Here is a 25,057-nt window from a genome sequence, read left to right as displayed (position 1 = left end):
GGCTTGCGCGTGGCGCTCGCAAGCATATACCAAGAAAGCAGTTCATGATCGTCCGCGCCTCAGTCATTCAGCTCAAGACATCTCGCGCTACAGACGCCCAGTTCGCGAAGCTGGGTGCCTCCGCTTCTAGCGCATGCTGACATGTTCCACTTTGGGAGAAATGTGATAGCCTGTGGACAAAACGATCCGGGCCTACCAGTCATTCATGAGGAGGACGATAATATAGATAGACATAAAGATCACTACTACTACCACAGTGAAAAGGGACGACTGAACACGTAAATAGACCAGTTATAACCTAATTCAATGCGTGTAAGGGTGTTCTTTAGTGGTTACATAGAAAGAAATTGTGCAGATTCGTTAAGGATGAAGCCTTTCGCGACTTAGTGCATGCCTCACCAATTTTTTATTTTCTTGCTCCTCGTCGTCTTGAAAATGCAATGAAGCCATGACAAATACTTCTTCCTCTCTTTGTGGCATATATTGAGGCCACTAAATTTGTAGAAAATCTCCCTTCCGTATCAGAAAATCGCCTTAGCTACATTCGTATCTACCTTCTGTAATGATGCAGAGTTCGCCTTCTGTATCAGGAAAATATGCACTGGTATACGGCTGGTTATAACCCTGGATTGCCTAGCGGAGGGCACGGTGTCCATCACCACACTTGCAAACAGGCTGAACTTCTTTCTTGTAGTATTTATTTGCTTTAATTTGTCCATATACGACCGAAGTAAACATTGAAGGTGGATTCGCTTGTACTAAATCTTCAAAGACTGCATCACACAGCTGAGAGGTAAAAATATAACAAAAACAGAAATAAGGTAAGCAAAAATGACCATTGCCCCTTATGAAGATCCAGTGCTATTGGCCTCCATTGAACTCTGCAACAGCCTGCTTTCGGTGCTTACAACATCGATCTGCGTTGAGGGCCCTTCAGAATCGTTAGTGTTTTTACAGGTATTTTACCAATAAAGGCAACTAATTCCTGTTTACTTGGGTATACGCTACCATAAAACTAGCCCGACCAACTGAGTTCGAATTAAAATGAGATTTGGAGAGCCAGTGATAGTCACACACAATCTTCTTGGCATCGTCTGCTTCACTGTATGGTGCTGGATTCCTAAATGCGTAGTTACACCTTCCTCGGAATCTGCTTCTTTGTTGTATCGGGATTAGATGTTAGAAATATGAAGTTTCGCGTTCAATGTGCTTGTTAGTTTGCGGAAACTTGTGTTGGTATTTCGTCTGTGCAATCAGCTTTGAGTAGCGTGGAAAATTTACAATGAAGCAGTACTTCCTTCAGAAAATGCCCCGACGCTATCAAAGGCAAACCTGCAAACAGCGGGGTCAATTCAATAAAGCGTAACAGAGTTTAGAAAAAAGCCAGAGCTTCCAGATCTTCAAAAATTATCCGACTGTTTTCGTAGACATGTTTTTTTCTTATTTCATACGCTCGCCCGAACCCCTGTCAGAATGTGCTTTGGTTGGAACATACCACGGGAGTGTGGGAGAAGAGTAGCCGCTTAAGCTAGAATGAATGGACTTCACTAAATTTGGACACATTAAGGTTTCTGGTTATACCGTGTTGCTTTCGTTTGTAAAGAACATAAGGAAAGCAGACAGCATTGAATAGATCTGTCGTTAGCTAAGTTGTTCTCGAGAGCATTGACATTGTTAAATATTTACACGGAAATGCCTGCCCTGATTTACGTAGTCGCCCTCGTATAAACATTTGTAGGGTAAACGCACATCTCTTGCAACAAATGGGAACTCCTGGACGTACGCCTGTGATTTTTTACATCAAACCCCTCCAGGTGGAAGCCAGGGGGCCAAGCAAACTCCGCAATGCCGTTTCAAAACAATTTAGGTCTCTTGGGATCATGGATGCTCATATCTGATATAAGCGTATCTGTATTTGTGACTTGTCTACTTTACCATTTCCGTGTATATTGCATTAAGCACTGGCGGAAACTGTAGAAACAGTACGATGTTCCGGGTAAGAATTATAGACGGAGCTTACATCATAATATTCTTCCCACACGCGGGTGCACAGCTCGTGTTTCACCTTTTAAACTGCCCTGGTGTTTTCCTCGCAGACTTACCTAAAGCAGCTACAAACATCTAGTCATTGCGGATTTGTAAAAAAGCGTTTTCGAGCGCAGTGAGTTATTAGCGGTTATTTTTGACAGCACAGCTGTTCAGGCTTCATCTTGGTTCGTTGACGTTCGCAAAAAAACAGAGACAGAACTCCTCCGGCGCGCACCGCCCGGCACCCGCTTCCCCAAGGCGCGTAGGCGGAGCCAAGGCTCGCAAAGCTACGACGTCAACGCGCGGGCCGGCACCGCTTGACCTTTGAGAACACCCTGCCCGGCGTTCGTGGCGTGAGCTTTCGCGGGCTGTTTTCCTCACCAATTCACGCACAAGTGAACTGAGACGGGCTAGTTGGAGTTTGTCTTTACTCCCTGTCGTATCGCTTTTTGGCGCTATTTTTTCTAAGTGGCATCAAGCAAAAAATCAGCGTAGTGTTTGTCTTTAGTCCCTGGCGTATCGTTTTTTGGTGCTGTTTTTCTAAGTGGAATTCACTCACCTTCGCGCTTAAAGCGGGGAGCACAGAGCTGCTCGCGCTACATACGCCGGTTTCGCGAAGAATGTTGCCGCGGGTTCTAGCACGTGCTCACGCGGTACTGCTTTGACAAGATGTGAGAGCCTGTCGACAAAACGATCCGGGCCAGCCAGTAATGCAGAACTTTCAGTGGCAAGTTCTGAAATTCATGGGACGTGGAACGGCCGAGTTCCGACAAAGGGGCTGCTGGCACACCTGTTCCTCGTGCCTTGCATCACTAGAGCACGCTGGGTCAATTTCTTTTCTTCTGAAGAAGATCGCCTTCACTGTACGCCACGAGATTGTACAAGAAAAAAAGAGAACTTGGGTAAACTGTTTACAAACGAGTTTAAGAGAGCTTTATCGCCATAAAAGCTAATAGATCTGTTTTTATTCCGTAAGCTGCTACCCTGAAACCCATTTAACCTTTTTTGAACATCTCAAGGGCTTTAGAACAAGGCAAAGATGTAAAAGTCGTATCTAAAGAAGCATTTCTTATCTAAAGACCCGCAAAATTATTATTTTTTTAACAAATTAAACGCCAGTGTTGAATATTTACCTTTGTGTGACACATTTATAAAAAGCTCATTTGCTCGAAGCGAAACAAAAAATCTCGCCGACGAGTATAGCAAAAAAGATAATCTTCTTAAGACAGGCGCAGTTTCTTGAGCTAAGGCTTATAATTGAAACAAAAGCAGTATGGAAATAGCTATAGCTCCCTGTGCCTGAAATTACTCGCTGACAGCGAAGCATTCCAATCCCCTCCGTGTGCCAAGAACAGAACGAAAAATAAACGCTTATTTTTTTGTTCTTTCTTTGTCTTCTGATTGTTGCACATGGACGAGCGGTTTCAATTAAAAGCTTTACGGTTCCACAATGAAAACGAGGTGGACGCCTGGCACAGCACACGACCCTTTATACATAAAAGGAAACGTGCAAAATACGCGGTTTCATTTCCCCTTAAAAAAATGAAACGCTAATGAGAGAATATAAAAGTGGTTAGGTTCTCTTGCCGGCTTGTAATTTAGCGTCGGCAGTCTTTCTGCCTGGCCTGTCGAGAAAGGGATTTCGCAGCAATCGTTTACAGCCGACAGATGTTTGCTATGTTCGCTGGTGCTTGTTGCTAGTCGTCTTTCTGTATTCGTTCTTGTACGTTTATTATACCCTTGCCGACAGCATTTGATGCGAGAAGCCATATTATCTGAAACCCCTTAGGCAGTCTAAAAATTCCCGCGACATTTTGGGGCTATGGATTAGGTTGTGAGCTGGCCACACAGACATAGTCGTAGTAAGGACAGTGTTTCTGAATGATCATAGAGGTTGCCAAGGCGATGGTCCACTTATACGCCTGAAACAGGGTGCGTATAACATAAATATTACAAATCACTCCTAGTATATTGCTCACTTGTACATCTTTTCAGCGAGCAACGCAAAAAAATGTCGCGTAATACCACCTTCGCTTTTGCTATGCGTGGCTGCAACCGCTGGTAAATTGTACCCAGCCGGCGTATCCCCGAATTCAGAAGTTGCAAGGCTTGAGAGATTGGGCTCTGCAGCACTCAGGGAGTGCACCATGAATTGCGCACGCGCCATTTGTTCTCACCGAAAACTTTTCGCAACTCCATGCCAGAGTAGGAATTCCCTCATTCTTGCACTTCTGCTTTCCTCCTCCGCCACAGATTATTATTTTTTTTTTGTGCCTGTGGATTTATTGTAGCAATTTTGACAATAAGCAAGCTTTGCTGATCCGCAGTGATTACAAATATTTGGCGCATTCCTCTCCAACCAATTTAAGTCTTTGAAATGAAGCTTCAAAAGAAGCGTGCGGGGACAAGAGTGACTGCTTTTCGCACTGAGATGCGTCCGGAACAGCTGCCGCTGACGAAAAAGCTAAACCGAAACGACCAATGACATGCTTACATTAAACCGAACGGGCACGTACAAGTAAACAGAGCTAAAAGCGGCAATACAAAGAAAACCGTAATCCTGTTTCTCTCAGAACGCCAATTGAACTACGCCGCGCCACCTACATCGCTACGTAGCGGGGTGGGATTTCAGCTCGCCTGCTAAAGCGGACTCAGCCGAAAATGAAATGCGTCCCAATTTCGCTTCTTTACAATGTAATATCTGGCTGCTTCCCTTATTAGTGATTTTTTTTACTTAACGCGCCACAATATATTCTCGTGAGCTGAATATTGCTTACATTTGTCATCTTTATTGCCGTGCTTCATTTTGGGTCTTTTGACTTATATTTAACTGCCAATACCTGCCTCGCCAAAAAATATGGCGAGAATTCGTTGCCGACTAACATTTTTGTTCGTATACGCCGCATCGCGCACGCCGTTCTATGTCTTATTTTGTTTCCTTGTGAGAAATAGCTCTGATTCCGCTTAAATCGACCGATCAAAACACCCGCAGGGTAGGCTTTCAAATGGCCAGCAAATAACCACAGGGCAATCGTACCCCGTTAACGAAAAGACGAGGATTATATGGCCCGAGTAAGAATATGTATGAGGGAAGATAAGGTGGTCCACACACCCAGGGTAAAACCATAGTGGCAACAAACGTTGTGGAGAAAGGCCAAGATGACCCCAGATTAATTTGTTCGTTAGCTTATGGGTCGTGAGGGCCATTCGAAAAGGCGTTATTTGTTCAACTAGGACGTTTGGTGAGAGATATATTTTTGTTTAACATGTTAATTGATGTACCCTAAGGGTATGTTGCACCGGAAGAAATTCTGGAACTAGGTGTGAGCCTAACAATCGAGGGAACGTACTGTTCAGTGTTTTGTGGTCTTTTATAGATCAGCAGCAGTCCGTAATAGTTGCACAGCTTATTACTTTAGTTTCAGTAGAATGAGCCTCTTCAAGTTCTCTGCACAAATACACTTTGGATAAGGCAATACGCGTGCTGATGTATGCGTTCGGTGTCAATATTCTAGCTGTGGGGATTGTTTTTAAGGCGAAAGCCTTGGGCCGATAGTGAAACGCGAAAAGACATAGTAGTCGTAGTTGTCTTTATCGGCGTGAACACAAATGATAACAAAATGGCCGCCCCTGTAAAGAAAATGAATCTGGTGCGGGCAAATCGGGGAAACTAGAACCAGGCTCCCTAGAGCAACAGCTTGGTGATCTAACCATAGCGCTAAACCTGCACCCTGCCAGAATGGAACAAGAATTGGTCAGATGTTCGCGTTGTCACAGGTGCACGCGGCGGCACGTGCGTAGAAGGTGGGCACGTGGAGGAGACCTTTGACTGTGGGGAAAGCAGCTGAATGAATTGTCGCCAGACACCATTTCGCACTAACCCATGTCCAAGGTTGACGGAACAACAGCAAAGAGAGAGACGCAGATTCGATGTAGCAGTTATTGAGTCTTTTATAGTCGCATTGCTTTGGCTTCAGAGCCCGTAGGCAGTTATTAGTCTCTCAGGAACTTTCTTTGTGCTGGTACTGTGATGCGCTTGCCCCGATTTAAAATAGGCTTCAAAACGCGGTTGCAAAAAGAGGTGAGTTGATAGGGTCCGCAAAGATGCAGTTTGTTTTAAAATTATGTTGATTACCTGCAGTGCACGTCGCCTGCAACAAATGTGTTGTTCCACGAATACGGTTGTGTTCTCGATGGGAAAGTTTACACAGTTTCCACCTCTGTGAATCGCGGTGTCATTGTTACCCGGCAGACAGGGTAACAAAATGCTAGTCGCTGAGTGAGAGAGAGAGAGATAGAGACGACGTGGTACCCTTCTTCCCATGACCTCGGCCCTCTTGCTCCTCTCTGAGCTCGAAGAAACAAGTTCGTCTAAATCCCTGAGTCAGAATTGGCTAGAGCTGCCTTCCATACTCGTTCACATACGAGCGCAAACTCGTTCGTAGTATTGTTTACCGGATGCCTGATGACAGAGCAGGCCCACTTTGCATGAAAGGAGTGGCAAATGTTTTTACATTGATTGCTTGTGTTTGTGCGTGTTAAGGGACCATTTTGGATGGTCTTGATGTTTTTAGCTAAGGTTATGTTTTTATTTGCGTTTGAGCGTCCGCACCAGGCTGGTACTTCTCCTGGGCTTTATTCGTCGTGTGTACACAGCCAGCGCTGTGCGCCAAGAAACATTAGCAGTTAGCCCCATTTTAGGGTTGCTGATCCCCGAAGCCCCTTAGGATGGGCTGGAGAAGGCTGGGGCTTCTCGCCGACGGATTGGATGAAATGCTTACAAGGGTCATCAAGTTTGTACGTCATGCAACGGTTTTTCCCCGCGGTCCACTGTTTTTTTTTTCTCGGCGCACAGAAAAAATTTATTCGCATTAACCTATGTACAGTTATAGACATAAGAAAGGCGAACGCGAAATTATGAACCAGACCACGCAAATTTGAAAAATACTGTTCGCTGAGGTTCAATAATGGCACGGTTTTGGTATAGTTGGAAAGCCACTTTCCCACATTTGTTTTTGCAACTAAGTCGCACGTCATTTGGGCTTGCACGAAAAAAAAAATCTCGCTATTTGTCTGTTATATTTCATATTTTCGTGTTCGCGTTTCATTTGTGCATGACTGTACGTAGTCGCAGAGTCACTTTATCACGTACATGTCGAGAACCACTTATAATCTTTCACAATTCCAGGCCAATTCGTGTGTGTAGGCCAGGTTTGGTTAGCCACTGCACGTTGGAAGTCAATAAGTGAGAATTACTGCCTCCGTCTCGTGGGCAGGTTGCGCAACGAGCACCAATTCATGGTAATTTTAACCGCATCCGCAAATGCGTACAGGCCGCGAGCGACGTCAGACGGATGCATTATTGAAGGACAGCGACAAATTCCCCCAGCCGTCCTACCAATAAACAAACATTCCGTAAACAAGTCTCGTTTCCGCACTAAAAGTTCCTTACGTAACCAGCTTGAATGCGATAGCCAATGCAAGGCGCGCCGTGGTGTCAGACGCGAGTGTTAAATTGACGCATAAACGTTACTCAGTTATTCTACCCTTGCATTGGCTATCGCCTTCAAGCTGGTTATGTTCAAGCTGGTTTGGTGCTCTACAAAGTACAAGTACCTGCCAGCACCAATTACAATCTGTTAGTTTAGGTGTTCATTTTTTAACCTGATTACTGTATGTCACCCTCCTCACACATTTTTAACTGCACATGGCCTGCCGTGTAGTTTTTAGTCTACAAAGAATGGCTTTTCGTGACATTCTAAAACACGTCATGTCTAGAGAAAAAAACTTGTTTCCAATAGTTTTGATGCAGCTGTTTTCCTTTCACAAGACGATGACGACGTTTCTTCCTGTGATAAAGCCAGTGGCAATCATTCGCATTCGTTCTATGCTATCCACACCTCCTTGTTCCTATTATGAAAAGACACCAGGTTTTCATTTAGATACCCAAGCAGCGCAATTACGTACATGCCGCTAGGAGTGGGCAGTCAAATGCCTGTAGGCGCCGAACACCTGATCTCACACAAAAAGACACTTTTCTTTATCGCGTTTCAATACAAGAACAGAAATAATTCAAGGACAGTGCCTAACTTTAGCAGTGAATATGGTTGAACTAAATTACGGGGTTGTCTGTATTTGGGTTTTATTGGGCAAGGGAAGTCCAAAGTTTTTTCAAAAGAAAATGTTATCGCACTTCAGCACACTCGCAAGAAACTTTGAAGCAACAAAGTGTTTTGTGCTCTTGGACAAGTATAAAAAAACATTTCAGCAGCAGCATTAGCCGTTTTAACTGCTTAAAATAGCCTTTCATTGAAGGATTCCTGAAAGGTCGCTAGTCTGTTACGAAGACTGAGCACCCAATCCATTAACATTCTCGTGACAGCGAGAATAGGCGGGTGTGTTTGAAAAACACTCCTGAAACTTCCCAACTTGATAAAAGAAGTAAAGTTTTACAAAATATAAAGACTTGTAGAATGAAAATTACTGTGTTAGATCAACGTCCCCTCATTCCTGCAAATGGTTATGAGTCTTTAGGCATATGCTTTATGCTCGGTGATCTATCAATGCTAATAAGTGCCGAATATACTTACGCGGTAGCAGGACGTGTCCCCCGCATCCCTCACGATCGCAAGTCTGAGGCAGGGCGGTTCTGGAAGGTCAGGTCGGAAATGTCTTCGCGTTGTCACCAACATGTATTACGGAGGCAGTGCACAGGTGACACGAAGGAAGGCAGATGGTGGGAGTTCCATTTATTGTGTATCTGCCCCCTTACACCAGCACGACTATGTCCCACCACGGGTATCGTTTCTTTTTTTGCACAAGGGCGAGCTTGCTGTTGTGTGACATTGCCAAAATCTTCGTAATACGATAGAGCTGATGTATAAAATATTTATTTAACCAGACTGGCCCGTAGGACAAGAAACTGGCGGGACTTGAAGTAGCAAGAAACATCATCGAAGCTGAAGCCTATTCTTGGGAGTCTTGTCTCGAAGCCGACGAATTTCAAAAGTCTCGCGGCTTTCGAAATCCCCTCCAGGCTTTCGAAATGCACCTGCTTCTACACAACTGTATTCGCATCCCTTCTTTAGCGTTCCCTCCTTTACCGTTATTCGACAAGAAACTGCAATATCTGGCCAACCATAAATGAGAACACATAACTTACTTCGAGTGAACTTGTATTCTTTCTTCTTGTTTTGATGCTATACAAGATCACCGTTTTCTATTAAACTTCATTTGTTATTCAGCGCGGTGCCCCCGTCCTCCTTTCGTTCCTGTGTCACTGCTCTGTGTCCAAAGAAAGTTCATTCGGCGCTTGCAACACTATTTAAAATGTTGTGGCCAATTTCAGCAAGCGAATATTTTACGACCGCGTTGTCATTTTTAATACCAATAGCAGTTGTGGGGGCTCAGACTGACTTATTGTTAGACTGGAAGCCGAACTTTGCAAGATAGTGCGGGATATTCCGCATCGATATTTTGGTGCATAGTTGTGTAGGCTGTCCTCACCTCAAAGGGAACGTGCCTGGGTTAAAATAACCTATCTGCCGCCACCGTCTCTAGGAATGATTGAGGTATATAAATGCAAAATCTTTTCGAACTAGCAACACCGGGTCGGGGACATTTGTGTCAAAACATGAATACAAAAAGAGGTTAACCGCGCGCTATTAATAAAAAAAGGTGAAGTGAAGTGATTTCTCAGGTACCGAAAAGTAAGCTGATGCCAGGCACAATCAACGTAATACAAAGCAACGGAAAGGGCACAGACAAATACGCGACATAAGGAGAAGTCAACGTCTCGATTCGTTGTCTAAAACTTGGTCAGTCGCACCGCCAGTCCTTGGCGCCGGCTGTGATGAGGGGCAAAGGTGACACCTGAGAAGGTGCACACCGTAGAGATCTTCAGAGAAGACTGGTAACCTTCGGTTTCCCGATTTTGAAAGACTGACGACAAAGTTTTTAGTGAAACCCAACGCGTCGTCTCGATGTGGCTGTGGTGCATTACCAGTTTTGAGGTTTCCTGATGTTTGACGGAACCAGTTCATATGTCCAAGCGCTTTTTTGTTGTTGCGCCCCATTTATTTCTCCTAATAACGGCGGTGAACGACGATGACAGGTCAAAACTGCGCCGCATGGGCGTATTCTCAAGTCATAGCGTACAGTTACCATCTAATGTGGCATTAGCTTACGACATAATTACGCCAAACCTCCTCGTCTTTCCAACAAGTCATTAGTTTAGCCAAATGGTGATTCTCAGAAGATGTCGGCCGCGTGCAAGAACTGTAGTTTGGTTTTGAGGTCACCTTTGAAGACGTCATATTGCTACAATACTTCTTATATTTGCGCGCTATAGCCTTTCTAATAATGCGGCTGTGTACAGTAGTGAAGCAGACAATACACGCTCGGGAAGAGGTGATACAGTTGGTGAGATGTACACCGACAGAGAGGAGGTTCTATCAATCAATCGAAAATGTACACATTAGTGTCGGTAAAGCTGGCCTGATTGCATTGTATGTTGCATTAAACCATGCTCTTAAACTATGTTCTTGCTTGTTTCTTGACATCGCACACTCAGCAGCACTAGGACAGGCGTACTGCTCACGCATTTTAACATTTTGGGAGACAGCTGACGCTCCCCCGCAGTTCTATTAAATCTTCTAGAAACCATATGTCAAGCCAGCAGACTTTCTTCGCTGTCACAATATTTTTGTTCGTACCTACGGGAAAGAGAGAGAGGAAGAGACCATACGCACTATGACTGACACATCCAGTATGTACAAGATGGGCAACACAAGAACATATCAGAATACAAACGGTCGTATATCGCAAGCTAAGTTTTAAATTCCGACAGGAGTGAAACCTCACTCGCCGCAAATCACAAGGTAACCCGAAGTGAATTTCCACTTTTTAATTATCCCGCGCACAAATTATTTTTACTGTTAATATCCAATTTGGCTGCAGTACCACCCTTCGAGAGAGAGAGTCTTTCATGTTACCTGCGATGTCAACCTGATAATGGCGCCTGACTAGCTACGCCAGATGAGTCAGTAAACCTAATGATAATCTATAAAAAGAAGACGATGATGACGAACAGTCGCTGGATTGCACAGTATATTTTATAGAACCTGGTCCGATGCTGTTGTTTTAGGAAAATCAGCAGAGCATTGGCCCCGCATTGGGGTCGTTTAGGACATGACCTGGAGCCCAACACGTCGCTCAGTTCCAGTCTTACAGATAGCAGACGGCCCACGAAGAATAAAAGGAGCTTTTACGGGACAGAGATATTTCGACCTGAAGCCTCCCCATCAAATTGCCACCCACCGCGGTGGCTCAGTGGCTAAGGCGTTGCGCTGCTGAGCACGAGGTCGCGGGTTCGATTCCCGGCCGCGGCGGTCGCTTTTCTAATGGAGGCGAAAAGCAAAAATGCCCGCGTGTACGAGATTTCGGCGCACGTTAAAGATCCCCAGGTGGTCAAAATTAAACCGGAGCCCTCCACTACGGCGCGCCTCATCGCCTGCGTTGCGGCGGCGCGTTAAACCATATAATCAATCAATCAATCAATCAAATTGCTCTTGGACATCACAAATAAATCCAACTCATGAACCACGCAAACCTCGTTAAACTATTCGTCAGAAAATCCAAAACGTTGCAATCCGCTGGGGTACAGTCCTTACGTTTTGTAGGAGGCAGCCAGTTACAAGTGCTGTAATAAATAGCGCTCGAACGCCATGGTTCAACGAAACTAAGACGATTAAAACCAAACGCCTTGGTTGATAAAGGAAGTTACCGCAGTTTGGTCTATAAAGCATGGCCGCCTGAAGGATACGATTGCCCAAATCTCGAAAGCAAACATGCCAGTTCCTTGCTGGCTCATTGACAAGAATTCATTTTCCTTTATTGCTCTCTTCGAGTCCACACAGTCCAAATAAAGGTGGCACTAGGATAACAAAAGCAGCTGTATTTCGAGAACAGTTTACGACGGCCATTTAGGTTCTCCCGGAACAGAGGAGGCGCTGGCAGAGACGCCGTCTACTAAGACAAGTAAATGAATGCCCTGAAAAAACGAATACCGGGGGAGAACAAAAAGACTCTTTCAAGAGCGAGGAAATGCCGCCCGAACTCTCAAACTCAACACATGGCGCCATAAACACAGCAACTCACAATGAAGACCGGGAGAATGGGCAGGGCGTTGAAAGGAGAGATCGCGAGCAGCGCACTTAGGAGTGCACCCTACTGGGTATTCCTAAACTAAAATTTGGTCGCCGAGGCTCATGCTTTCGCGGCGTGTTTCGCGGAACACGCAAGAAACACTAGGCAAGAGAGAAATGATGAGTGGAATTGGGAAACACAAATGCAATGCTGATGCAATAAACAAAGAGGAGCATACAGAAGATTAGTTGTGTTTTAATGCATTATATACACATGCGACCGCTCATTCAACGGCAGCAGAAATGGCGCATCTAGCCAACAAAACCGATGGACAGCCTTCAAAAATCATTGAGACTTTGTGATACCCATTTACACTGATCAAAGCAAGATCGCAATCACTAGTAATACCTATCAAGCTTTCAAGAAAGCACGGGAATCACCGTTCGCCGTTGTGTGGGTGCAGCTCAACAATCGCACGTCTAGCACCCATTCACTGGTATCTTTTGGCGACAATTTTTACCGCCATGATTTCACTTACACAAGAAAGAACAGCAGCGCGATGCTTTACAGAGTTTCCCAAGGATTAGCGCTTTCTCAATTCTTCCTGTTGAATTGTTGTCCGCCAAAACCCATGGCGTTTCTTTTTTGGCCACTGGACATCTAACCCGCCAGTGCTGAGCGTTCTTAGTTGAGAATAACTTAGCGTGAGAGTATACAAACGGAAGCAGAGCCTGTGTTCTTTGCGGAACTCCTTGTTCTGATTAAATGTACTTCCTTCTATTCTGCTTTTCAAGCAGCTCATTAGGGGCTGATTACAAACTCTGGATGTCTCCGGCGGGCCTTTAGGCACTGTAAAAGCTATGGCCACCACAATTACTCAGTGGTTCTTTTTCTTTGTCTCAGTGCCACAGGCACTTTATATACCTTTTATCGGCTGATTTGTTTAAGGTTTTTTCTCATTCCATCCGGGTTTGTATATTTATCTTGGTCGCAAATATTAAATGGTTTTTCTTGAGCATTGTTTACAACCCTATTCGCTTGCATCAACGCCGTAACGAGAATTGTAGCCATAACAGAAATCACGATTTAGCTAGGTGTTCTGCAACCGGAGGAGTAGTTCCAGTCGTCTGTGGCGCGACCTCGGAACTGTGCAAGACAGTTCTGTAAAAATCAAGTAAAAAACGAGTTTTCTGGGCCTTTAAGGATAGGGGGTTGTAAGCTAAGAGGACATCAAAGTGAAACAGCTTAACTCTGATTTGTGACTTTGTTGTGTAGATTAGCTATATACGTAATCCTGTAATCCGCAATTCAGGAGAATTACAGGCCCGTATGCAGTCGGTGCAGCTAAAATGACGAAAAAGGCGATTCGCTCTTAGCGGTTGCACCAGAAACTTCCGAATCCATGCCATATTAGTTAGCACCAATATTTTATGTCATTGCACTACTCGAAAATTCATTTGAATATTTGAGATATTGCACGTAGAGTGATTGTTGTTTTCTGCTTTGTCACGAAACTAAACTTCTTTTTAATCCATAAAATTGGGGACAGCAGCTGTGCAACTCCCTCATCACTGCCGACACACAAATCTCATTGATGACCTATGCAAAAGGCACGGTACTTCTAATTGCGTTTTCTTCATCAGTAAAGTCCTAGTGGGCGAAGGGAATTCTGGTAAAGTTTCATAATCAGGCTAGTCTTGAAACTGCAACTGTATAAATATAGTGTTTATAGTACGCTTAGCACACGACCATACTGTAAATTTACTTCTGTGTTTCTCTCCGTTGTTGTAAACTCTTTATTCGTTAAACAGTGTTCATGTCGCAATAAACCACATACACCTTGTATTTGATGTCGTATAATTCTTAAGAATCGTATAGTGTGGATTAAAATTACTCCTTTTTGTAATGTTTTATTTTCAGGTATGACACGTTCATGCCTCACAGTATTTTCACTTACTCATCGAATAGTCATTTTCTTCCCTATACGTTTCCGCAAACTGCAGTGTTGTAAAACCACGTTACAGCAGAAAAATGATAAAAAAGCGTCGGTGAGAAAAGCTTGATCTCACTCGTGGGTAAGCGGTTTCAAGTCAATGTGCCAATTTCTTCCACGCTGTAAGAGTTTTATAGTTTTTTTTTTATCGCTTGCACGCATTCGCTGCAGCACGCTGACAAACACCGCAAGGGCGGCCCACTAATTACAGCAAGAACATCTTTTTTGAGCATTAATTGATGACTCAACCTTTCATAGCCAAGGTTTAAAATCAAGTCCGTAGATACAAAAGTAAGGCACCATGCAACAACGGGCGTCTTGCTACGATTTATCTTGTATTCTGCGCTTTAGCTCCACGAGTTCTGTCTACTGCACCCTGAATTGAAGCTCCCTCTCCAAAGCAACGCGCCGGTCGGACTGGCAGAGGTAACAAGACGGCAGTACCGACGCTGTCTTTTCTTTTCCTGCATGTGAACGCATTCACCTGCAGAGCTCGAGAGAAGGCCCGTCGCAAAAAAATTGATTTGTCAAAGCAAGTTGGAACGCGAGGGGCTGTTTGCTTTGCAGACCCTATTAGACGGATGCTCAAAGGGGTCGTGTGTATTTGCTTTTCTCTAGAAGTATTTCCTACCGCGATGCCCACGGCCACTTCAAACACGCATTGATCGTTTCAGCAATGGGGCGCTTATCTTGCACAGCTCTTCTTTGTACGGCTGGACGGGGAGGTATCGCGAAAAGGAAGCCATGGCAACGCTGTGATGCCTAGCGATTCAAGGAAGACAAATGTTTGCACGGGTGCTGGAAACCACATTGTCATAGAGGAAAAGGCCCGCTTATCTACAATATTAGGTCGAAAATGCTGATGTGTCTCATCGAGCGTGCAAACGGAATGTCGTCATCGTTGGCGCCAACGAGAATGGCACGAAAACTCATGTGGCCTCAGCGGCGGGAGCTGCGCAGGAGGAGAGCGAGGTGGTTTCTGAAACAACTTTAAGTACGCGATAGCCCTGTAATGTGCGATCATATTCCAATACTAGTTGCGCACGGATATATGCTAGGCTTTAAATAGTTTATCTTAAATAGCTGTAGATCCCTGAATGAACTGTGAAGACGACATTGTAAGCATTCATACAGAAGTTGCAAGAACAGTAGCTCAAAGCAAAAACGTTCGAAGTGCACAAAGAATTTTAGGAAGCAATCTGCAATGATTGCTGGGGCAAGCCATTGTTCAAACGATGTGCAGCTATCTCCAAGAAATACGTTTGCATGGCGGGATCGGGCACGGGCGACGTATTGCTCCACAAAAAATGCTGCAGGACTTTCCGGATTGTTACTATAAAAACTGTTTTTTGCCTAACACAGCTAACAGAAATTATGTCGATCTCAGAAATAAAACCAAAGGGGAAGTAATATTTGTTACGGTCACGTTTCTGTATACAAAATTATGACAGATAAATTCGAAGCAAGAAAATCCAGGAAAATGTTCATTTTTAGGTCTCCGCCTGAATTGTAGACGTGGTGGCTCAGAGCTGTCATCCACAGGCGCACAACCCCGGCGTAGGTTTTTATCTGACTGTTTTGTCGCGTCCACGGCCAAGGCCCCTGTGAAGCTTTTATTTTAGACCCCCATAGCTTTGAACGATGCGCGATCAATAGAGGGTGCTTCGCACTTTGTGTGTGTACGCTAGATTTTCCGGGGTGCCTCTGTTCTTTCTGTAGAACGCGAAGGCTCCATAATAGAAAACAAAGGACCACAGCCAGCCTTCGTTGACTCAGTCTATGAGCAAGCCTTTCAGAAAGCTGGAATATGGTGCACAAGCAATGTTAAACCGGGAACCAAAAACTACAACGGAGCTCCCTACAGCTGTATATTGCCGCGAAGAAAGCTTTCCCACAATGGGCCTCTACGTCACTGGGAGCACGCTCTCGTGGCGCTGTTCCACGAAGCCACGTGGAATGCGCGCTCGTGCGGCGGGGCTAGTTTTTGAGAGAGACGCTCGTGGGCAAACGTTCGAAACGGTCGGCGTTTTAGGTTGTGGGCACAAGTTCGCCTCAATAAACTAATTGTAATCCACCCGTGCAACGTCTTGTCGCCACAAAACTGGCGGAGGTGCTGGGTACGATCAACTGCGCTCTACATCCACCCCCCCAGGCCCGGCAACAAGCTCAGCCACGGAGTTGACACCCGTCCACGAACGCACCAGCCGGCGACTGCGAGGGTTACCGGTAGAATTCCAGCCTATGACCAGCAGACCAACAAGGATGGCCACGCGGGACGCCAGCACTGTGACCTCCGGTACCGGTACGGCACCTTCCTACTTCGTGGTACACCAGCCCCGCACACCAAAAGTTTTCTATGGGGACTCTTTCGAGGACGGAGAAGATTGGCTCGACCAATTCGAACGCGTTGCGAACTTTAATGGATGGAACGAGCAACACAAGCTACACAACGTGTACTATGCCTTAGAAGAGTCAGCTCGCACGTGGTTTGAAAACCACGAGGCCACGTTGACGCCGTGGAACGAGTTCCGCCGCCGGTTTTTGGCCACGTATGCCTGCACGGATCGTCGGGAAAAAGCTGAGTCGGCGCTTCAAGCTAGAAACCAACGGCCAAATGAAAGCGTCACCATGTACGTAGAAGACATGGCTCGCCTCTTCCGGCGCGCAGACCCGGCTATGTCTGAGGAAAAGAAGTTGAGACACCTTATGCGAGGTGTAAAGCAGGATGTATTTGCTGGGTTGGTGCGCAATCCTCCGCAGTCTGTCAGCACATTTCTGGCTGAGGCCACAGCAATTGAAAGGGCACTACTCCAAAGAGCGAGGCAGTACAGTCGGGACATCACTTTTATGTCGAGCGACGCCCCTTCAGTGGAGCAAGGAAACGGCGGCCTCCGGGAGTTGGTCAGGTCGATCGCCCGAGAGGAACTCCAAAAGCTGCACGGAGTCCAGCAGCTTCAAGCCTCCATGCCCCTCGCGGAGGCTATACGCCGCGAAGTCAGGCAAGCTGTTGGAGCGCCCGAGACGTATGAAGCACCACAAAGGCAGTATGGTGTGCCGCAGGAGCCGTACGGGGCCCTGCAACAACAGACCCAGGTTGCCTCATATGCGGCAGCCCTGAGGGAGTCGGATCGCTACGTTGCCCCAACACTTGCCACCGCAACACCGCAAACGACATTGGGCCTCCGACCCCGCGCCATGCTGACTGTTGATGAGGCACGCCGGCCTCGCAAGAGCGACGAGTGGCGCACGCCGGATCAGCGACCTCTATGTTTCCATTGCGGCGAGGCAAGCCACATATACAGAGCTTGTCCCTACCGACGACTTGGTCTTCGTGGATTTCCTCCACACGCCCCACGCCCGAGGTACGGTGAGCGCCCCGCCGAAATCGAAAGCTACCTGGCCGAACGTCGAAATGGGTTTCCGCAGCGACGGCGCGACAACCGATCACCGTCACCGATGCGACGCCGCTCTTCGAGTCCAAGCCCGTCACAATCTTCGCGGCGCCGTTCTCCGAGCCCTTCCGTCCGGGAAAACTAAGAGCAGCGACCTCGGGAGGTGGGGCCGCTGACCATCGAAGCGCTGAAGACCCTCCAATGAAACGTCGACGACCAACCGGTGACGCTGTGGTTTGTTCCGATATACCTGTGCAGGTTGACAACGAGCAAGAAATAGTCGCATTGGTGGACACCGGAGCAGATCGTTCAGTTATGAGCAAGTCATTGGCTACTACCCTGAAAAAGGTACTAACGCAGTGGACAGGACCACCGGTTCGCACCGCTGGCGGCCACTTGATTACTCCGTCCGGAAGGTGCACAGCACGCGTTAAAATTAGGGGCTTCACATACGTCGGACATTTTATCGTGCTTCCCGTATGTTCGAAGGACTTAATCCTTGGCATGGACTTTCTACAAGAGAATGGTGCTGTCATCGATTTACAGAAACCCAGTGTCAGCTTCTCGACGAAGAGAGCGGTGGCTAAGGATATCGACGACCGACGGGACACTGCCTTGCGCGTCATCGACGACAACATAACGCTGCCTCCCCGAACCAGTATGCTTATTCCTGTCAAGAACGACGCTTTTCAGGACTACGAAGGAATTGCAGAAGGAAACGTCGGTCTCTTGCTTGACAGGGGCATTTGCATTGCAAGGGGGCTCGTCAAGCTACAAAATGGATGCACAACAGTGCTGCTGACAAACTTCGGCACAGAGTGTCAACATGTCGCAAAAGGCACGACTATAGCTTTCATTGAGGATGTTGCTGACGTAACGAATATTTGTATGCTGGAAGAAACAGAGTCAGATCACCTGGTCGGAGGTGTACTGCTGCCACCAGTAGAAGTCAACCCCAACTTGAACTCCTCGCAGAAGGAGCTGTTACTGGAACTGGTGAGAGAGTTTTCTGAGTGTTTCGCATCATCATCCCGTGTGCGCCGCACATCCGTGGCGAAACACCGCATCATTACCGACGAGGCTGCGAGACCAACCCGCCAGCATCCATACAGAGTATCACCAAAAGAAAGGGAGGCAATCAACCAAGACGTACGGGAAATGCTCATGGATGACGTCATCCAGCCATCGAAAAGCCCGTGGGCTTCACCCGTAGTCCTGGTGAGAAAGAAGGACAACACATTGCGTTTCTGTGTGGACTACCGTAAACTGAACAGTGTGACAAAGCGAGACGTTTACCCTTTACCTCGAATTGATGACACACTAGACCGCTTGCGGAATGCAAAATTCTTCTCATCATTGGACCTCAAATCAGGATATTGGCAGATAGAAGTCGATGAGCGGGACCGGGAGAAAACGGCCTTCGTGACACCTGATGGCTTGTATGAATTCAAAGTTCTCCCCTTCGGCTTGTGTTCTGCCCCTGCAACGTTCCAACGGATGATGGACACTGTCCTCGCCGGATTGAAGTGGCAAACGTGTTTAGTTTACCTAGATGACGTGGTGGTGTTCTCGGCCACGTTTGAAGAACATCTCACACGACTAAAAGGCGTATTACAGGCAATCCGATCCGCAGATCTCACTATAAAGCCCGAGAAATGTCATCTTGGTTTCGAAGAGCTTAAATTCCTCGGCCACATAGTCAGCCAACAAGGTATCCGCCCAGACCCTGACAAAACGTCCGCGGTATCTTCGTTCCCCAGACCTACCGATAAGAAGGCTGTACGACGCTTCCTAGGCCTATGCGCGTACTACAGACGGTTCGTCGAAGGTTTCTCGAGGATCGCTGAACCTCTTACTCGGCTTACAAGGGAAGACGTGCCATTTGAATGGGCAAGTGAGCAAGAGTGCTCCTTTGAGGAACTACGGAGACGGTTGCAGGAAGCTCCAGTGCTCGCACATTTCGACGAAACCGCTGACACGGAGATTCACACTGATGCTAGCAATGTTGGCCTCGGAGCTGTCCTTGTTCAATCGCAACAGGGCGCCGAACGAGTCGTAGCGTATGCGAGTCGCACCCTTTGAAAAGCCGAAGCAAACTATTCCACCACGGAGAAGGAATGCTTGGCCGTCGTCTGGGCGATCACCAAATTTAGGCCCTACCTTTACGGCAGGCCTTTTAAAGCAGTCAGCGATCATCACTCCCTGTGCTGGCTCGCCAACCTCAAAGACCCCTCGGGTAGATTGGCTCGGTGGAGCCTTCGACTTCAGGAATACGACATCACTGTTGTATATAAATCTGGAAGGAAGCACAGCGACGCTGACTGCTTGTCGCGAGCACCGATATCTGCAGAGTCGTACGATTACGATAAAGAATTAACACTTTTTGGGGCAATAGACTCATCCCAAATGGCCGACTTACAATGTGAGGACCCGGAACTAGGCCCACTCATCAAATACCTTCAAGGAAAACGCACTGACGTACCGCGCGCCTTTGCTCGAGGATTGTCATCCTACTGCTTCCGCGAAAACGTGCTATACAAAAAGAATCATGACAGCAACAAAGAGGCCTTCCTTCTTGTCGTACCCTCAGTGCTTCGTGAAGAAATCTTACAGGCCTGCCACGATGAGCCAACAGCGGGTCACTTAGGTGTTAGCCGAACGTACGTGAGAATTCACCAAAAATACTACTGGCCGAGGCTTCTTCCCACAGTGCAACACTACGTGAAGACCTGTCACGATTGCCAGCGGCGCAAAACACCGCCATTGAAGCCCGCCGGACTACTTCATCCGCTGGAACCACCAAAAACGCCGTTCTACCAGGTTGGCATGGACCTGCTCGGACCATTTCCGATGTCTTTCTCTGGAAACAAGTGGATAGTAGTAGCAACGGACTACTTGACACGGTACGCCGAGACCAAAGCTCTTCCTCGAGGAACAGCAGCAGAAGTGGCAAAGTTTTTTGTGCACGAGATTGTTTTACGCCACGGCGCACCCGGATTTATCATTACAGATAGGGGAACAGCTTTCACCGCCGATTTGATGCAAGACGTCCTCAGGCTGACCGGGAGCCACCATCGGAAGGCCACCGCATATCACCCACAAACCAACGGGCTTACGGAACGTCTGAACAGAACATTGGCTGACATGTTATCCATGTACGTCGACGTGGAGCACAAATCATGGGACGAAATTCTGCCATATGTAACATTCGCATACAATACGGCTGTACAACAGGCGACGCGGAGGACACCCTTCCAACTGGTCTACGGACGTCAAGCAACGACAACACTCGATGCCATGCTCCCCCTCTATGATGGCGACTCAGGTGACAGCGGAGCTGAAGAGTTTATCCAACGGGCTGAGGAGGCACGACAGCTGGCCAGGCATCGCATTCTGCGCCAGCAGGAAAGCGACGCGCGACAGTATAATCTCCGCCACCGAGCTACAAGGTACATGCCAGGAGACCTCGTGTGGGTGTGGACGCCAATCCGCCGCCGTGGACTCTCAGAAAAACTTCTCCGTCGGTATTTTGGCCCTTATGAAGTGACCCGCCGAATCAGTGACGTTACCTATGAACTTGTACCTTGCGGTTCTCGCTCCACAGCTCGCCGACGATCACCCGGCAAAGAAGTCGTGCATGTTGTGCGCATGAAGCCATACTATGCGCGGTAGATCCACCCAAGACGTCATTGCACCGGACACAGATGTGCTATCTTTTTAGACTAGCTTCATTTTTTTTCTTCTTTGGGTTTACATTTCGTTCTTTGCTTGTATTTTTTCCTTTATGTTTCTATTTATTTCTGGCTTAATTTCCGCACCTTATTTGTGTCACAGCATCGGGGCGATGCTGCTAACGAGGGGAGCAATTCCGCGAAGAAAGCTTTCCCACAATGGGCCTCTACGTCACTGGGAGCACGCTCTCGTGGCGCTGTTCCACGAAGCCACGTGGAATGCGCGCTCGTGCGGCGGGGCTAGTTTTTGAGAGAGACGCTCGTGGGCAAACGTTCGAAACGGTCGGCGTTTTACGTTGGGGGCACAAGTTCGCCTCAATAAACTAATTGTAATCCACCCGTGCAACGTCTTGTCGCTACAATATCTTCACCCGTTGTAAGGTCCCAAAGTAGATATTTGGGTAAAGATTGCGCTAGACGAAGGTGCTCAAACGTCTTGCGCGCCCTCTCGAAAAGGCAACAAGGCAGAAAGCCAAGCCACCTGTTGGTGTCTTATGTCCAGATTTTATTGGCGTTTCCTCAGTTGGCAAAATGTGCTGATACAGAAAGTGTTAGTGCAGCTTTTAAGACAGCGAAATAGGGCGAAGAAGAGGCTCGGGATACAAAGCGGAATAATATTTCTAAGGCGCAGCCACTAGGCCACCACTGAGGACACGATGGGCAGGGTATTGTTTATATCACGCAATGAGGGAATGGCCAATCGTGTTGAAGCGACCTCTAACTTCTTCCGGTGAACCAGTGAACATGTGGTGAACTTCCCGGTTTCTAAACCACCCATTCCCATCCACGCATAACATCTTACGCCGCCAACCGCAACCCTATCCGCTGCAACACTTAGAAGCATCGCTTGCAAGCCTCCGAGTACTTGCATGAATTTCTTGAAATGCAGTTGGGACTATGCAAACCAGCATTTGCCGCTCTCAGTGCGCCCACAAAAATAATTATGACTGTTATTATCAGGAGAACAAGGCGTCGAGCTTTGCAATATGCTTGCCTTAGTTATCTTGCTGGAATGTAAAAGCGTCTGAGGCCTAGCCATCAGCCATGAACCATCCGAAATAGTTTCTTTTAAGCATCAAGGACGGTCCATATGGGCATGTCTTGCTTTGAGCTCGTGTAATGAGATTCCTTCAGCCAAGGCGCTAAACTGATTCACTAGGGCACTCCAGTGCCTCTTGGGCGCTAAAAGCGGATTTCTTAAAAGCATTCTTTTTTTTTTGCCATGTATAAAATTTAAAATTTGGCATTTTATTCGTCCAAGCTGTACCTGGGCCAAGAGTCATACCGAAGTAACGGGCTACGGGTAAATGCGGACTACCTAGGTATAATTAACGTCGGTCACAAACTCGGCACGCGGGCGTTTTTATTTTTCGTCGCCATCTGAACAACGGAATTCGCTGCCAATAACACACCCACCTTCATTCATGGGATCAGCAGCCTAACACCTCATCGAGTAACTTCAAGGGTGGGTCATTATTTGCGGCAAGCGCTCATTTTATTTACGCATCAATTTTATGACCCATCAAAGCACACAGCTAGTGATTATGTCAGGGGTACTGATGGAGCACTCCAGACTTTCTTGAAGATGAGGCGCCAATACTCCTCAAATATTATTGGTACTTTTATGTTTTAATTGAAACAACAATACTACCTACACAAAAAAGTCATTGATTTAAACAGCTATTACCAGTGATTAGATTTTGCAAGCAACCGCTGGCCAGTAGGGCCTATAAAGCGGTTCTTGTATTTATTGTAAAACAAAATTTTATACTTGCGGGACATCAAGGGAAAGAAAGAACGTTTGTGTAGTAGGTTTCGGAAAAGAAAGGCTTTCAGCTCTCTTTTTGCTTCCACGCTCTTCTTTTAGTTTTCGCCGAGCTAATGTAAGACACCCGTGCACCACTGGAAGTTAGCTAACACAGGAATAAATGATTGAAAACACGCAAAATAATTCGGCTGAAAGAGGTCAGTTACGTTAAAGGCAAACAAGATATTCACCGGCGGCGTCACGGATAGTGGACACAATAAAACCCCCGCGAGCAGTGTTGCCCTGTTTTCAATGTCGTTCTTCCTGTGCCATAGATATTAGCCTGCTGCTGATTTGCTCATGCTTTTTCTCCTTCACCTCCAGAAGCATAGTGGGGTCTTTTGGATTGGTTGCAGGTAGCGTCGAACTTGAGCCAGGGATATTCATCGGACGCTGAGTACAACTGAGTCCGCTGTTAAAAAAAAGCAATTATCGAAAGCGCAGGGACACCTTTGTTAAAACACCGTTTCTTCAGTTTTGCTCGTCTTCCATATGTGGTCTACCCTTGTTTTTCATTTAGATTTCCTCTGTTTTTTTTTGTGTGTGGCGGTGAGCAGTTACCACGGCAGTTTTACATCTCTAATCTTTCACACGCCTTTGTTTCCATATCATTTCAAACGCTCTTGACACTCTGGGGCTCACGGTTTACTCGAGAGAATTTTCCATAGTCAAAGATATGCTCCAATGGCATGCGCCTTGACGCTTCTTATCTTTGGCAGCTGCTTTGCTGATTAAGCGGACAACTGACAACGGTGCATCGTCCCCAGGGAGGTTTTAAAAATTTTTAGCCCTTCACCACGGCGATTCTGCAAGCTGAGGTGTAGCATCGGGGCATAAAATGCACAAAGCTTTAATTTTTTCGAGACTTTTAATTACAATAGCAGGCTTCAAACATAATTCGCATAGCCAAAACATTTTGCAGACATCGACATATTGATGTTCTCCATCCACTAGCATACAATGTTGCATACGACATCGCGCCGTTCGGGCAGCAAGCTGTTTAACCCTAATATATCAAGCTGGTTAAAGACCAGAAATAAATTGTGTATACATTATTATCAAGGTGGTTTAGCCACTACACCGTGAATGCAGACAGATTTTTAATGTGCCTGTGATGTAAGCAAATGCTTGAAATGTCCAAGTTTAGTTAAAGAAGGTCGGCGTGGTGAGTAAACGTTTTTGCCGTGGACTAATGTACCACTACCACTTCGTCAATATTAGGTGGCAGGTCAATCGCACCCATTGGAAACCGACGAATTTTACTTGTAACATGTACAGTTAGTTTTATTCACATGCACTCGTGGACGTCGCCACGAAAATTTTGTTTGCTTGTGTTCTGAAAAAAAGGTTTTTTATGCCTAAAGTCGAGGATTGCAAACACTGTTCGATGTCTGTTGGTTGTCTTATACCAACTTGAGCTGCCATTACAACGCTGCAAAACACTGAAATTTTTATTGGCTACATGGTCCGTAAAAAATCAACGTCTTTTTTATCAGTGTTACCCGAAGACGGAGTACCATAAATAAATCCGTGGTACCTGGTGAGGCAAAGAATCCTTGCTGGTGTTTGTTTCTTTTTGTTTGATGGGCAACGTGCGAACTTGACAGGAAATGTTAGGTGCGCAGGGCTATCTCCTTAGTCACTAGAGGAAGCCCGGAAATAACGCCGACTAACACTATTGCTGCAATATTATTAGTTCCTTATTATTGTTGGATTTCGGTTCTTAAAAGAAATGATGAACACTGAGCTGTGTCTGAATCTGGACGTCTTTTCTTAAAGTAGGTGAGAATTCAGCGATAAAGGTTCTATAAAACGATAACAAATCTTGATTGCTTCCGATGCTTTTGGCAAACAATAGAAGGGCGAATGGGCGTGCAAGAAACGCATTTCAATCGCAACAAACCTACAGTAATACTTGCACTGCGTAAAATCTTCGTTTGACTGTTTTTCATTGAAATTG

General features: G+C 46.4%; 1 protein-coding gene across 1 annotated transcript in view; it reads left to right on the top strand.

Moving 5' to 3' along the window:
- The window catches only part of LOC144179798 (uncharacterized), a 101,735-nt gene extending 78,231 nt beyond the window's left edge, over positions 1-23,504 (top strand). Inside the window, exons 2-4 of the mRNA XM_077708234.1 lie at positions 16,320-17,452; positions 18,106-18,555; positions 23,454-23,504. Coding sequence (XP_077564360.1) covers positions 16,320-17,452; positions 18,106-18,555; positions 23,454-23,504 — 1,634 coding nt within the window. The remainder of the gene's footprint in view (positions 1-16,319; positions 17,453-18,105; positions 18,556-23,453) is intronic.
- Positions 23,505-25,057: the final 1,553 nt, after the last annotated feature.

The sequence above is a fragment of the Haemaphysalis longicornis genome, unplaced genomic scaffold (assembly GCF_048455015.1).
Source record: "Haemaphysalis longicornis isolate Haplotype H1 unplaced genomic scaffold, Haemaphysalis longicornis Haplotype H1 scaffold_4, whole genome shotgun sequence".
In the NCBI taxonomy this organism is placed as follows: domain Eukaryota; kingdom Metazoa; phylum Arthropoda; class Arachnida; order Ixodida; family Ixodidae; genus Haemaphysalis; species Haemaphysalis longicornis.
This window is presented reverse-complemented; position numbering and strand designations above follow the sequence as displayed.